The 13,678-nt window shown below is 39.7% G+C and overlaps 1 protein-coding gene across 1 annotated transcript in view; it reads left to right on the top strand.

Moving 5' to 3' along the window:
- Nucleotides 1-13,678, top strand: part of NALCN (sodium leak channel, non-selective) — a 246,892-nt gene that overhangs the window by 219,550 nt on the left and 13,664 nt on the right. The window contains exons 27-35 of the mRNA XM_075090175.1: nucleotides 430-534; nucleotides 1,229-1,335; nucleotides 3,102-3,222; nucleotides 3,308-3,406; nucleotides 8,293-8,386; nucleotides 8,921-9,027; nucleotides 9,437-9,511; nucleotides 11,410-11,529; nucleotides 12,597-12,665. Coding sequence (XP_074946276.1) covers nucleotides 430-534; nucleotides 1,229-1,335; nucleotides 3,102-3,222; nucleotides 3,308-3,406; nucleotides 8,293-8,386; nucleotides 8,921-9,027; nucleotides 9,437-9,511; nucleotides 11,410-11,529; nucleotides 12,597-12,665 — 897 coding nt within the window. The remainder of the gene's footprint in view (nucleotides 1-429; nucleotides 535-1,228; nucleotides 1,336-3,101; nucleotides 3,223-3,307; nucleotides 3,407-8,292; nucleotides 8,387-8,920; nucleotides 9,028-9,436; nucleotides 9,512-11,409; nucleotides 11,530-12,596; nucleotides 12,666-13,678) is intronic.

Raw genomic sequence — 13,678 nt, 5'->3', positions numbered from 1 at the left:
ATACTTACACCAAAATTTACTTATGCATATCATTATTGTAGCTATCCTGGATTTAAATATCTAACCATGGCTTAATCAGATTAATTAGAAAAGCCTGACTCAGCGAAACAGAAGCAGTACGTATTTAAGTACTTGAAGAGTTCTCTTTAAATTGAATGGCAATTCTTACGTATGCAGAATTTAGCAAGATTGTACACTGAGTGCAAAAAAGCTTTGACCCTTATGTACAATTCTTAGATGCGATGTTAATTATAAGAATAACACAGCACCTGGTTACTGGATCAGAACCTAAAGTAACATGTCAGACATGAAAGCCTTATCTCCAGGTGTATGTGACAAAACAATCCTCCCTGCAGCTCATGGAAGGATCAAGCCCCTTTCTCAAGTCTGCAGGAGGAGAGCTTGACAAGTCTAACTTCATCTTTACAGGTTTCTATTCTTTTGCTGACATTAATGCTTGTTTTCGCAAGCTTTGGAGTGCAGCTATTTGCTGGAAAATTGGCTAAATGCAATGATCCGCACATCATCTCTAGGGTAAGAACTGCTTTCCTGATTCAAAATGATGGTATGCTGTGCCATTTGTGCCTGCTGGGGAGAGCAAGTGGGGCAATCAGAGCTATCAGCTAAGAGATGGAGATCTTGGGCACTTTCTTGTTTGGAAGCAGGATGGTGAAGGGAAAGGTGATAAAGGTGTGAGTGAATGAGGGTAAGGCTGGGTTTTCATGTAAAAAAGTAAAGTAAGTTCAGATATTGGGGACTGTCTGAAAAAGTTGTCAAATTCATGCCATATTATCTGCAAAGGACTGGATGTCACATGGAATTAACCATGAAAAATGACACCTTTGCATTCCTAGGTCAGCAGCTAAAAAACAGGTTAGGCTGGTAGAGGTCAAAAGCGCTGGTTACATGAAGAAAGCTAGCTGTATTTCTTAGTCCTTTTGGAGAAATATCATCACCTAAAGAGAGCGATCATCTTTAGGAAAGAGGTGGATGGCTAGATAGTCTTGCAAAATGAAAAGCACTCTCAGTCCTAGAAGGAGAAGGGTTTTCTGAATCCTTCCTAAGATGCATTTTTTATTTGGTTAAAGATCCATGGCTGTTAATCCCATACCTGTAAATCATTTCTGTTTACATTGCTCTCCATCATGGCAAGTGTGCTGTGTATACTGGCATTTTGGCATTTCTTACAGGCCATTATTTAATCAGGATGTGGTTTATTTCACTGTAGGAAGATTGTCATGGCATCTTCAGAATAAATGTAAGTGTTTCCAAAAATCTCAATTTAAAGCTAAGACCTGGAGAGAAAAAGCCTGGATTTTGGGTGCCACGAGTCTGGTGAGTTGCTACACAGTAATTTCAGCTTTTGATGTAGAATATGGCTTAAATCTCATGGCATTAAACTACTGATGTAAGGTTTTTATTGTAAGTCAGATGATATTAAGGGTAAAAATTCTGGTATATTTAGTAAAAAGCCACATATATGAAACTTTTCCAGTCTTAACCTGCCATTCTGTTCACAAAGCAGAGAGGAGAAGAATACCCATAGGTACTGAACCTAGATAGAAATTAGACATGATTATTATTGCAGTAGCAGTTATTGGCTTGAACCAAGATTATCACTTAATTATGCTTTAGTGCTATTATGAAGATGTACTGAGAGCCATACCTCAGCCACAGAACCTAAATCAGCCTGCCTAGAGCTGCTCACAAAAAAATTTTAAAATTAGGAAGTCATGCCTAGAACCAGCCTTTCTCTTCTATGGCCATTAACCATGCCAGCGAGCAGCTTCTTACTCTTTCCACAAGGGAGTTCTTGTGGTCTATCTGGTGCAGTAGTGCAGTAAATTTTATTTAAGAGCTAACATTATGTTTATGCTTAGTATTCTGATAAAGCCCATTTAATATTTCCCAACACCTGAACAGGCAAACCCCCTTCTTTTTAATTGTTTACTTTTTTACATTGCTTGGCATTTTGCAAAATCAGCTAAACAGCCACAATTATTTTAACTGACCATGTGCGTGGATAAAGAATGTACCAGCAGTGGTAGATTCAGAGCCATCCTACACTAATGAAATAATATGCTGTGATTTGAACAGTCAGTGAAACTGACATCTGCAGAAGTCTTTGTTTCTGTGCACTTCAGACAAATTCTTCCTCGAGTAAGCAAGTTCAATCCTCTTCAGCTTGATCCAGAAATAAGCAAAAACTGCCTTAATCAGCATAACTGTAAACTTTGGGGAATGTTTTGTTAATGCAGAAAAATGTTTTACTGCAAGGACATTTATACCACCTGTTGGCTGTGTGAGGCCAGATTTTCAAGAGCCAGATGTCAGTATTATAAGGAGCACATTTAAAAGAAATATCTACATCTTAGAGCTTTCTTTTCCACTGAATGGTTGGATTTTCAGAAGCACCAAACACTTAACAATTCTTGTGGAATACAACTATTTACCTTATAAATTCTTGAACATTAATTGGGCTCCTTGGATTATTTATCTCAGATTGTAGAGGCAGAGCTATGTGCTAACCTAGCCTAAAGAGGGTGCTTTTAATATTCAGCTAGAAACATCCTCTTGGATCTCAACTGATACTAAAGGTCAGAGTATATGATATAGAAAGGCCAAGATGATGTGATGTCCTCTCAGTAAATTTTGCTTTAGTCTGTCAGTTCCTGAGGATATTGAAATAAGAAACGTTTTCTAAATGATCTCACTGTCTTCAGAGTCCAAATCATTTATGTGGGTTTGAGACTGATCTCCTTCAGGTAAATTTATTTTAGAATCTGGCCAATGCCATCAGATCCATTTTTTGATGAATGCTGTATTTTGCTAATTATTGACAAAAACACTAACATGCAGCAACATGTTTTAAGCTTTATTACTGTGAATCAGATTCTGAGTAACAAAATAAAACATACATTGGGATCAAAAAAATTATGCTGTACATATTTATTGCCATTGCTATTGTTTTGTTATTCAGAGGCTTTCACGCCAGCTTTGCAAGGTACTTAAATGTTAGTTAGACTATGAAGAATCAAGGTAACAAACAGAAGGAACAACTTCATTGATGAATTTACACCTATTTGTGTACTGCATTTCAGGGCAAATCCTCGGAATTTTAATTTTGATAATGTGGGGAACGCAATGCTGGCACTATTTGAAGTTCTTTCATTAAAAGGCTGGGTGGAAGTCAGAGATGTTATTATTCATCGTGTTGGGCCGGTAAGGAAACACTTCAGGGTCTTTGAATTCTACCACACATACTTTGATTTCTTCTAAACAACTAATCTTATTTTTGTCTGTTCAGATCCATGGAATCTACATTCATGTTTTTGTATTCCTTGGCTGCATGATCGGACTGACCCTTTTCGTTGGAGTTGTCATCGCTAATTTCAATGAAAATAAGGTACTGAATGAGGTGGTTTATTGTGTGTAGAACTGGCTCTGTAAGAAACTTATATGACACACTGTTACCTGGCAAGACTGCCTTTAAGACTGAACTACCAGTCTTACATTCTGCAAGCCTGCAAGTATGGCTTCAGACACACCTGATCCATATTTGCCGCAAAACTCAAGCCTGGCAATTCATTGCACACTCTTTCAAAGCTGTCTGAGTTTATTTACAATGCAGCTGCGTTGCCAGATGGAGATTGAACCTAAAGCACAATGTTATTTACAGATGCTCCAGATGATGCTTTTTTCATTTGATGTGGGCATACATGAGTGGCAGGTAAAAAGACATGTTATGCTTGTATGTGTTACAACTAAGGGGTCTCATTAGAGCCCTGCAATTGCAGTATTTCGGATCCAAAGGAAAGCTGCATGGCTTTTTCCTGGCAAACAGCGGAGTACATTGTAAAATGAATTGTCCGTCACACAGACAAAAAAGTAGCTAGTGTTCTAGGAAAAAAAACTGCACTTCACAGGGGCTTTGAGGATAACCCTGAAAAATAGAAGAACCTGTCCCCAGATGAATTGGTACACAGCAGCTCACATCTACACTTGTTAAAGATAGCACCCTCTGGATGGGACTGCTGCACACACACTGCACAGCCCTTCTGTGACTTCTTTTTCTGAGCCTCTTGTCGTGTCCCTGTGGCACCAAGACATAAGTATTTTTTTCATCTTTCAGTTCAAATTCCCCAAAATACTGAGAAGTCTGTGTTGCAGCTAGGTAGGGTGCTATTTTTATTACTCATGGCACTGGAGGGAAAGGATGATTGTGTACTCTGGGGCTTGGGGATGCGAGACAACCCTGTGTGCTATTGCTGGAGACAAACTGAGTGCTGGCCATGGCCCTGGCCTGAGCTCTGTCACAACCACAACCATTGAGTTTGCCCCTCAGGGAAACCGCTTGACGCCTTCTGGAAGGGAGCTGAGCAGCACGCTATTGTGTGTCCAGTGCAGGCAAGCAAGGCATCACGAACCGAAGTCAAGCAGATTGCAAGCCAAATAAATAGCCTAAAACCTCTGCTGTTCAGAAGGCATCTTTATGTATGTGTGACTCTACTGTAATTTTGGTGAGATGAAGTGCAGTCATTCTTGTTAAAATACAACTGTTCTAGAGAACAAGGAGCAATGTGCTATTTGTTTATTTTCTTATTCACTAAATTGTGGTTAGTGAATTAACAAAGCTGAAATTTCTGCAGTATCAGAATTCCACTGGATTTTTATAGACGCTTTTGCCCCTTCCTGATCAGCTGTGTAATATTACTTTTCCTTCAAATGTGTCAGCCTTACACTAAAGAATACAAAATATTTTTCAGCAATTCTTGAAAAACACCATAAAATCATTTTATTTAAATTGCAGGTAATTAAAATATTATTTGGAATTGTATAATTATTTTTATGTTTTTCTTCTATAGCTACGATGTATTTAGCTATGTATGTTTCTGTCATCTACGTCATAGTTCATAAAACTCTTACTGAGATGTTAGCTGAGCATTTCTATCATATAAATTGTTTCTTCATTCCCCTTTACACTTTCTACACAGGTCGATTTCCTCAAAAACCTGTTCATAGGCGCAAGCGTAGGTGAGAAAAAGAAATACCACATTACAGAGTTCACTCTTAAATAGCTTTTGGTCGTGGCAGATAAAACATCTTTCCTTTACCCTGCTGAGGTGTGGTGCATGTGGTGTCGAGGACTAAGGAAGTGGTGCATTTCCCCTTTAGTTTTGCATGTGGTCTTGAATATATCTGCAATGAATTCTGAGACAGCTCTGTGGGCAACTGAGAATCCTCAGGAGCCACTTGTGGCTCTGGGTTGCTTTGCTATACCTACAGACGTTTACTTTTGGCCATTGTCATAGACAAAAGGTATCACAGGAGCTGGATCTTTGCCCTTACTAGTATGACTTTTACTATGCTTTTGTGACAATAGGCCAAATCTTACTACGAGCTGTCAGTCTCTTAGACAGTGTTTTCACCCTTAGTACCCACTCTTTCCAAAGGAGTCACTCACAGGATCAAGTTCACTGTGTCAGCCTCTCTCCTGCAAAGGCAGCTTGTAAGATTCCTTTCACAAATCAGTGAGATGTCATTAACTCATAACTCATTATTCATCTGTGTAGTCAGCTGTCGACTATGGAAGCAGATAATCTGGGCCAACCCACAGGTTACTTCTGAAGTGATTTATCCACAATATCAGCATACATCTTTCACTAGTTTTTTTTATTTTTAAGGTTTAAAATATGAGCATGAACTGGGGAAAAATACCTTTAATTATATGACTGTGTATCAGATTAATATTTCATTCCCTCCTCCTAGCTGTGCAGCTTTAAGACACAGGACAGCTCAAACTCATGGAAACTGAAAGTTCGTTTATCTTCACTGTGATTCAAAATAAGAGGGAACAGGAAGGTGTGAACAGTAGGCTTATGAGGGTCATGAACACAGGAGATAAACAATTGATCTTAGCCCAGATTGACCCTGCATGAGCTGCCAGTGTAAATGTGGAAGTCTGAGGTGTAGGGCCTGAATTGGGGTTCCCATTATTTTCGGAAAATTATCTGATTTTTACATTTATCTTTTTGGAGTGGTTTTCTCTGCTTATGTGTTTTCCTCAAACTACAGCCACTTTTTCAGGTATGAATGCTCCAGTCCCTCAATTCCATATATGAATACAGGGAAAGGATTAGTCTGAACATGAGAAAAGCTACTTATTAGTAACAGATCCCTGTAAATTACACTGAACAGGCATATCACGCACTATCTCCATAGAATTTACATGATACTAAAAATACAGCCTGTATAAATCATTCACAAGTAATGTCATCTGGTTCAGCTTCTTCAGTTGTTTCTTAGTAACCTCAGGTAGCTGCTGGGCATGTAACATTTGGTTTTCTCTCTCTTGAATACCTGTTACTTTTAATGTATTTACTGTAGAGAAAAGAAAATGTTTTCATATTTGAGTTGAAAAGATAAATTAGTTAATTATGCAGTGGGGGGGAAAAATCTCAGCCCAGTCAGTATTCAAGTAGAGTGAAGAAATGTCCAGGAACTGAAAAAAAAAAGTGAAGTAAGAGACGGAAAGACAGCAATTAGTCCAGAAAGAAGAGAGCAAAACAGTCCACTGTGTGAGGTTAAGTTGCATCTTCTTAAAACTGGCCAAGCTGTATGTGCTTTAAGTACATGTTGACTTTAGAAAGTTCATGGCTGATACATTGTTAGAGTAGTGCCAGGAGTTGGTAAGGAGGGTCAGAGTTGGACAATTACTGAATGAAATACTTTGCATGAGAATGAACAATTTTCTAAAACAAAAAAAAAATTATTTTTAGATATGCTGTAGTTTCATGTGAGCTGTCGGAGCTGCAGGCCTGGAGGCGTTGGTCTGGGAAGTACCTCGGGGGCTCTGGGCAGGGTCCTCAGCTGGCCCAGTGACAGAGCAGTAGCCCAAAGCATTCCACCACCACCCATTTCACACCCCCTGCACATCACTTGTCGCAGGTCCCAAGTGCCACATGTTCAACTGGCAGTGAAGATGTGATTGACTCCAATATTATCTGGAAGTTTTGAGCTTAAGTCTGATTGCAGACACAGCTCCTCCAGCAGTAGTCCTGCTCGTGGGGCTCTGCTCTGTGGTCCCCTGATAATGATCCTGCTGGTGGAAGTGGTAGTTTCTGAGAAACAGGGTGACCTGGCATTACTATTTCTAAATTTTACAAAGTTCCACTTTTTTTGCCACCTTTTCTTGTCTTTATGGTGAAAGCTCTACCAGAATATAAACTACACACGCTCATTTGGGTGAACGAGTTGCTTTTTTATTTAAGCTTTTCTAAACAGTACGGTCTGAGCCTGACACAATAGGCATCCTTATATCTGTCACTTTGTCTGCATCGTGTTGGAAGGGACCTCCTCCCAGGGTGCCATTTGGGAACACAGTTCCATCAAGAGATTATGTCCACCGAGAGGGAGCTCTCCTGACCTTATCAGTCGCACAGCCAGCCGCAGTTCCAGCGCCTACACAAACCAATGCCAAGGCGAGCCCCAAAGTTCACACCAGCCCTCGCCCAGCTCTGTGCGGCTCTGTGCTGACTTGGGGAGCAGCTGAGTGTCTGGGAGACAGGCTTGTGACATTTACCTTGAAAAGGTCTCACTTGTTTTTGTGACTCCAGACTCTTTCCATTAGATTTTACAGTTCTCTGAAGTGATAAGGGCCTCATTTTGTTTTGAAGGTCATTTTAAATAACGCTGAATTCTGTTAGAGGCTTTTGTTTCTTCCTATGTTATGAAAACACTTACATACATTACCATCTACCACCACCCACTCTAAAGGTGAATCTCCACCTTTCCTTGTGCTTCCTTTGTGGAGAGCTCTTGTAGATTCATAGCATACTATTATTTTATTTCAATTACACCCCAAGCAGAAGACCTGTGGAGAGAGGCAGCGGTCTCCTACAGGGCTCATTCCCCGAGAAACTGTAGCGGCACTGACGAGCCACAGGATTTCCTGCAGCAAAGTCCGGACAAAATCGACCACTCTTTAAAACAGTGCTTCCTGGCAAATGATGTTCAGTCAAATGGAAGACCTCCTGCAGTGTTTCACTGCCCACCACTGCTGCTACAAAGAGCAACAACTGTGCCTACTGAGTTGAGTCCCAGCAACTCACAGCTAATGCATCCAGAAATCCTCTTGAGTACCTACCAGCTGATACTTTGACTCCTTTAACCAAACTGTGTTATTTAAGGAGCGTTGCGTATGTAACCCAAGAGAATGTTGTTTTCATGTTTACAGCACTAAATGAGCTTTTATATGACAAAAGCTTGATGCGCTTTTCTTTGTTTATTAAGGGGACAGCTTTACTGACTGTAGATCAGAGACGCTGGGAAGATCTGAAAAGCAGACTGAAGATAGCACAACCTCTTCATCTCCCACCTCGTCCTGGTATCAAAGATATTTTGATTTTATTCATGTTGAGCCCTAGTGTTCGTAATTCGCCAGGAGTCTGCAATTCAAATTAAAATTGTAATCGTGAGGCCACTAGGAGGTTGTGCATAAGTTAATGTGGAAACAGGCTCCAACTACAGATCTCTGCATAAGGCTATTAAAATCAACCCCAAAAAGGTTGTGCTTTGATGGTTTTAGGATAAGCCTTAATGAAAAAATGAATTTCTAAATGAAATATGTTTGCAGTTGGCCGTTAATGATATGAATGGAATGTATTAACCTGACAGCAGTTGAATGATGCACTTGCCCTACAAGTACCAAAGCCTTCATGCAACACTAGTGTTCAGTATTTGAAATTATATGTTCAGAAGCCCTATTTAATATGGAAAATTGTAGCAGAAAATTAGAAATGTATTTTGAAACTGGTAAAGGATTATTTTGCCACTAATGAACATGGAGAAGACGTCAAGAAATAGGGGGAAAATAACACTGTGTATTTTAACTCTCCTCCTCAAATTCTTTCTTTTCCAGATAATGATGGCTTTAGAGCTAAGATGTATGATATAACTCAGCATCCGTTTTTTAAGAGAACTATTGCTGTACTTGTTCTGGCCCAGTCTGTGTTGTTATCAGTTAAGGTAATTGTGTTTCTTTTTTAAGTGTTTGACTGTAGTAGTACAACATGTGTTGCACATTTCCTAACACCAATTAACGATCAGTTGAGCTATTACTGTGATGAATGTAGGGAAACATGATTTCTAGATACAGCAATCTCAGTTGGCACTGATCACTGTAGATTAATTGTAACTTGTGGAGCTGAGTCAATTTCTGCCTTTTTGTAGTCTGGTCCACTATTTTTAATTTCCAGTTGAGCTGTAAATCTATGAAAGAATACACCAAGATGCCATTCCTGTCTGAGTATATTTTAAAGTCAAATCTATTCATTAACAAAACCTGCAAGAAAAGTTAAGGCAGTGAATGTAGAGGCATTTGTTTAGTTCTCTTTAACAGCTACTCTTCTATGAGCATATTTTGTTTGCATTTCAGTGGGATGCTGCAGATCCGGTGACTGTACCTTTAGCAACAATGTCTGTTGTTTTCACCTTCATTTTTGTCCTTGAGGTAAAGTAATATATTTTACGACTTCTTGATATTAAGACTGGTATGTATATATTTGATTTTGGCTTTAGGGATGTTGACTCATTCTTCACTATGGTTTTTAATTCTGAACATGTACATTTGGGGTTCTCCATGTCACTTGTCTTTAAACATGTATTGTAGGAATAAACTTTTAATTTGTTATAGTCACACTTCACCACCACCTTGAGCTTTGTGCCCTGAGCATTTCAGCTTGTGTTTTGGTGAACCCAGCGAACTCTTCTCTTGCAGAAATCTCAGATTAAATTCACTCCATACAACACAAGGTCTGTGTTTTATCATGGAAGTTCTGCTAGTCCATTTATATTTTGCCTGGTCCTTTGGACCAGGGTGTGTTAATCTGTAGCTGTGACATCATCAAACATCTCTCAGTTTTGTTTTAGTTTTGTTAAGTACCATATTTCATTTTAATACCTTTTAATAAACTGTGTCAAATTCCAGTATTGTCTGTCTCTTGTCATGCGGCTCTGGATCCTGTGTGGTAACGGTTCTCTATCTATGAGAAAATAGTCACCACAAACAACTGTGCAAGCTGTAATTAGCCTGTTTTTATAAGACTGGAATCTAAGGACTTAAACACATTTTTAAAAGCATGTTTATTTTTTTATGTATAAGGATATCTGTAGTGTAACAAAACACACATGTATGAGGTTAAAGAAGATGCTTCCTCTGTGGTTAGGTTAGTACATAGTGCTTTTATAAGTTTGTGGTAGAGTATTTTTCTTTTCAGTCCCCTCTGAATAGCTGATACTGACCACTATCAGAAACAAGATAGTAGACTACGTTTCCCACTGCTCTAGTCCAATATGACAGTTCCTATGTTCCAGTGACAGGTTTTGCTAGCGGTGATGAATAAACAGTGAAGTGACTACCTCCTAGCAGCTGTAGCTAGAGTATGTCCGTATTGTTGCTTCTTTTCTTTTTTCCCTACCCAGGAGAAATTAATATCTCTTGAGAGACTGAGCAAACACAGAAAAGTTTTATTTGTATCATACTCAGACAGGTTTTAATTTACCTAGTAACTATGTCTTTAGAAATGCTTTTTTCTCTTATACTGCCAGGGGAAACAAATACACTTCTAGAATTTCAAAGGAACCCTGTCAGAGCCAAGCAATATTTGTTGACTGTCTCAACAGACAAGCTATCACACTGTGCGTGCACATGATTTATGGACAGAGGAAGCAGCTTCCTGCCCAGGATCTTCACTAATGCAGAATGGTCTGGTTACCGAGTCTGCTATGTACCTGGTCTGCTACCACTAGCAGTGGTGGTCCATGAGGAAGGCCAAAGCTTTCTGCATAGCTAACGGCCCTGTGTCCAGTCTAAGGACTCATGATTTAGTCTTAAAGCTCTACTGCTTATATCAGTATATATGGTATAGAAGAACAGGAAGAATTCAGAGATCTCACTTTTGTTACCACACTGATGATCACAAAATAGAGTGAGATGTGATTTTTTTAGTTTGCATGGTGTGGTATTCAGTTCAAGATTATAGACACCTGAACAAAGGTGTTTAAATTCTACATGGGAGGTAGGTGTTTAAGCTGTCACTGTGATCAAGGGAGACATAGGGTGAGATTCAGTTGCCTAAATAACTGAAGGTATCAAAAGCATTTTTGGATACTCCACTAGCTGCTGCAGAAGGGCAGGGCTGTTTGCAGGTCTTGTGTCATCCCTGCCAGCCCCCTGCATCTACCTCCAGTATTCTAGGGCATCTCAGCTGACTGGACAGAGGTGAGGCAAGATACCTTCAGGTACCTCAAATGATAATTAAAGACTCAGAGATGGTATTCTTCATTTTGTGGTAAGGCATGAGAAAACATTATTCTTCAGTATAACTGAGAAATTGTTTTTATCCATAGGTCACAATGAAGATTATTGCCATGTCACCTTCTGGCTTCTGGCAAAGCAGAAGAAATCGGTACGATCTCTTGGTGACATCTCTTGGAGTTATATGGGTGATACTTCATTTTGCCTTACTGGTAAGATTTACAAAACACACTTTCAGTGATTGCAATTAATCTGGTTTTTATCTGCTAAGCACCAGCAGTAGGATCACTGCTATACATCCAGATAAACCCTTGGGGGTTCAGTAAGGCTGAAATATGGCTGAAACAAATTAAGCTTGATGCTAAGAAGAAGGAATCCTTGTCTCAGGCAAAGATGAAGTACAAAAGTTGTCTGATATGAGAGTCCTGTAAATGTGGTATGAAACTGAAGTCTTTAGAAGGGATGTGAGTGAGGAAAGGAAGGAACCTGAAAAGACTGAGAGCTCTCGCCAACAGCTGTCTCATGAGCAGCAAGGAAGAAAGATGCAATGCGGAAAGTCCAGACAGGAACAGAGGAGTGGAGGAAGGCATAGGTTTAGAACTGCTGAACAGTACAATCTGTCCCAAACCCAGCAGTGATTCTGGACCACTGGTTTTTATTAAGGGACTATGTTTAATCCAAGAAGACATGGAGGAAAGGGGAGGAAATCAGCTCTTCCTCCACCTCGTCCCTTTTTTTTTGAGGTTGGCTAAACCCCTGGTTCCCTTACTTATGAGGGAAGGAGAAAGGATAGTTGATGCTTGTCACCAATCACAAGCTGTGGAAGTCACCACCCTAAAATGGCAGGGGCTTCTCTCTTGTCTGCCCCAGACTCAGGAGGAAAACCTGTCTTGTGTGGCTAGTCATTTTTGCCCTGACATCCACAGTTTGCTCCCTGCTGCTCAGTAGCCTGGAAAGCCAGAGGAGTTTCTGTAAGCCAGCAGCTGCCTAGACAAGTAGACTGGGGCTTCTGGGAATAATTACAGTCCAGCTAATAGAGGATTGAAGGGGGTTTTTTGGTTTGATGTGTGCGGAGGTTGGGTTAATGTTTTCAAAGTGGTAGAGCATCTTCTGTTAGTTTCTTACTGCTCCACTGTTATTGAAATATTGGTGCTAGTAGTTTATGATTTCTCTTATTTCATATGGCAACTGCCCTATGTTATTAAAGGACCAATTATCCTGATATTTCCGTGAGATCCCTGGGGGCCAATGTATTAAGCCTTCTGTGTTTCTGTTCCAGAATGCGTACACATACATGATGGGGGCATGCGTAATTGTCTTCAGATTTTTCTCAATTTGTGGGAAGCACGTAAGTATAAATTAGGAACTGCAACCATTGCAGCACTCATGCGTAGATGAAAGGACTAGTTGCTACGAACCTCTACTGCACATTCTGTTAGGCTCCATTTTATATGCCTAAAAAAAAGGAGACTTCAAGCAGCAGTCTTCAATTTTACACACTGTCTTTAAAATGTCAGAATTTTAGGTATATTGTATAATAGCACTATATTATGGTGACTGGAAAAGCTGCATTTTTTTTTTAAAAAAAAAAGTGCAACTGCAATGCCACAGAGGTTTTAAAAAACGCTCTCTAAAACTCTGAACATACATTGTGCTGCTTTCAGTCCTTGCCATTTCAGTGTGGTGTGATGTGCATGCTATTTTGTTATTTTCTCTGTGAGCCTAGTGGGGTGGTGGTTGATGCACTCATCTTGTCATGACAGTGCTCTCTTACAAAAGTTTCTTCCAGATCGCAGGTCTGTGTCTTGTACCTGTACAATGTATGTCTTATCAGAGTAAAGGATTTATGTTCAATTTTAAAAGGTATTGGGCCAAGATATTCTTCTGGAAACACTGAGACGGTGACAAAGCAAAGTCACTTCTAAAGTTTACATTTCTTTTGTGTTTGGATTTGTTCTGGTGTAATTTGAGCGTAGGCCGGCAGAGTAAGCATAGGCAGAGAACAAACACATTTGTTCAACAAGTGGTGACACTCTGCATTCCCTTGCTGTAGAACTTTTTAGACTACCCAAACATTCTCTGTGAAGTCTGACATATTAAAGTAAATGTGATAAAAAGACTGCTATACTGGGTTGCTGGGGTTAAGAACAGTAAGTCAGAGGGTTTGTTAAGTAAAGATAAAAAGTTTTCGTTCAATCAAACTACACAGAGCCTATAGACCCTTGGAAGTCACATGAAAAATCCTTGTTTCTCCTATGCAGCCAGGCCAAGTGGTTGCCTTCAAAGCCTTCTGATTGATTCTGAAGTTTTGTCAAGGTTTTAATGGACTCATTTGTGCTTTCATGTTAGGAGCTGCGTCAG

The sequence above is a fragment of the Phalacrocorax aristotelis genome, chromosome 1 (genome assembly GCF_949628215.1).
Source record: "Phalacrocorax aristotelis chromosome 1, bGulAri2.1, whole genome shotgun sequence".
NCBI lineage: Eukaryota > Metazoa > Chordata > Aves > Suliformes > Phalacrocoracidae > Phalacrocorax > Phalacrocorax aristotelis.
Note: the sequence above shows the minus strand (reverse complement) of the source record. Positions and strands in the feature narration are given on the sequence as shown.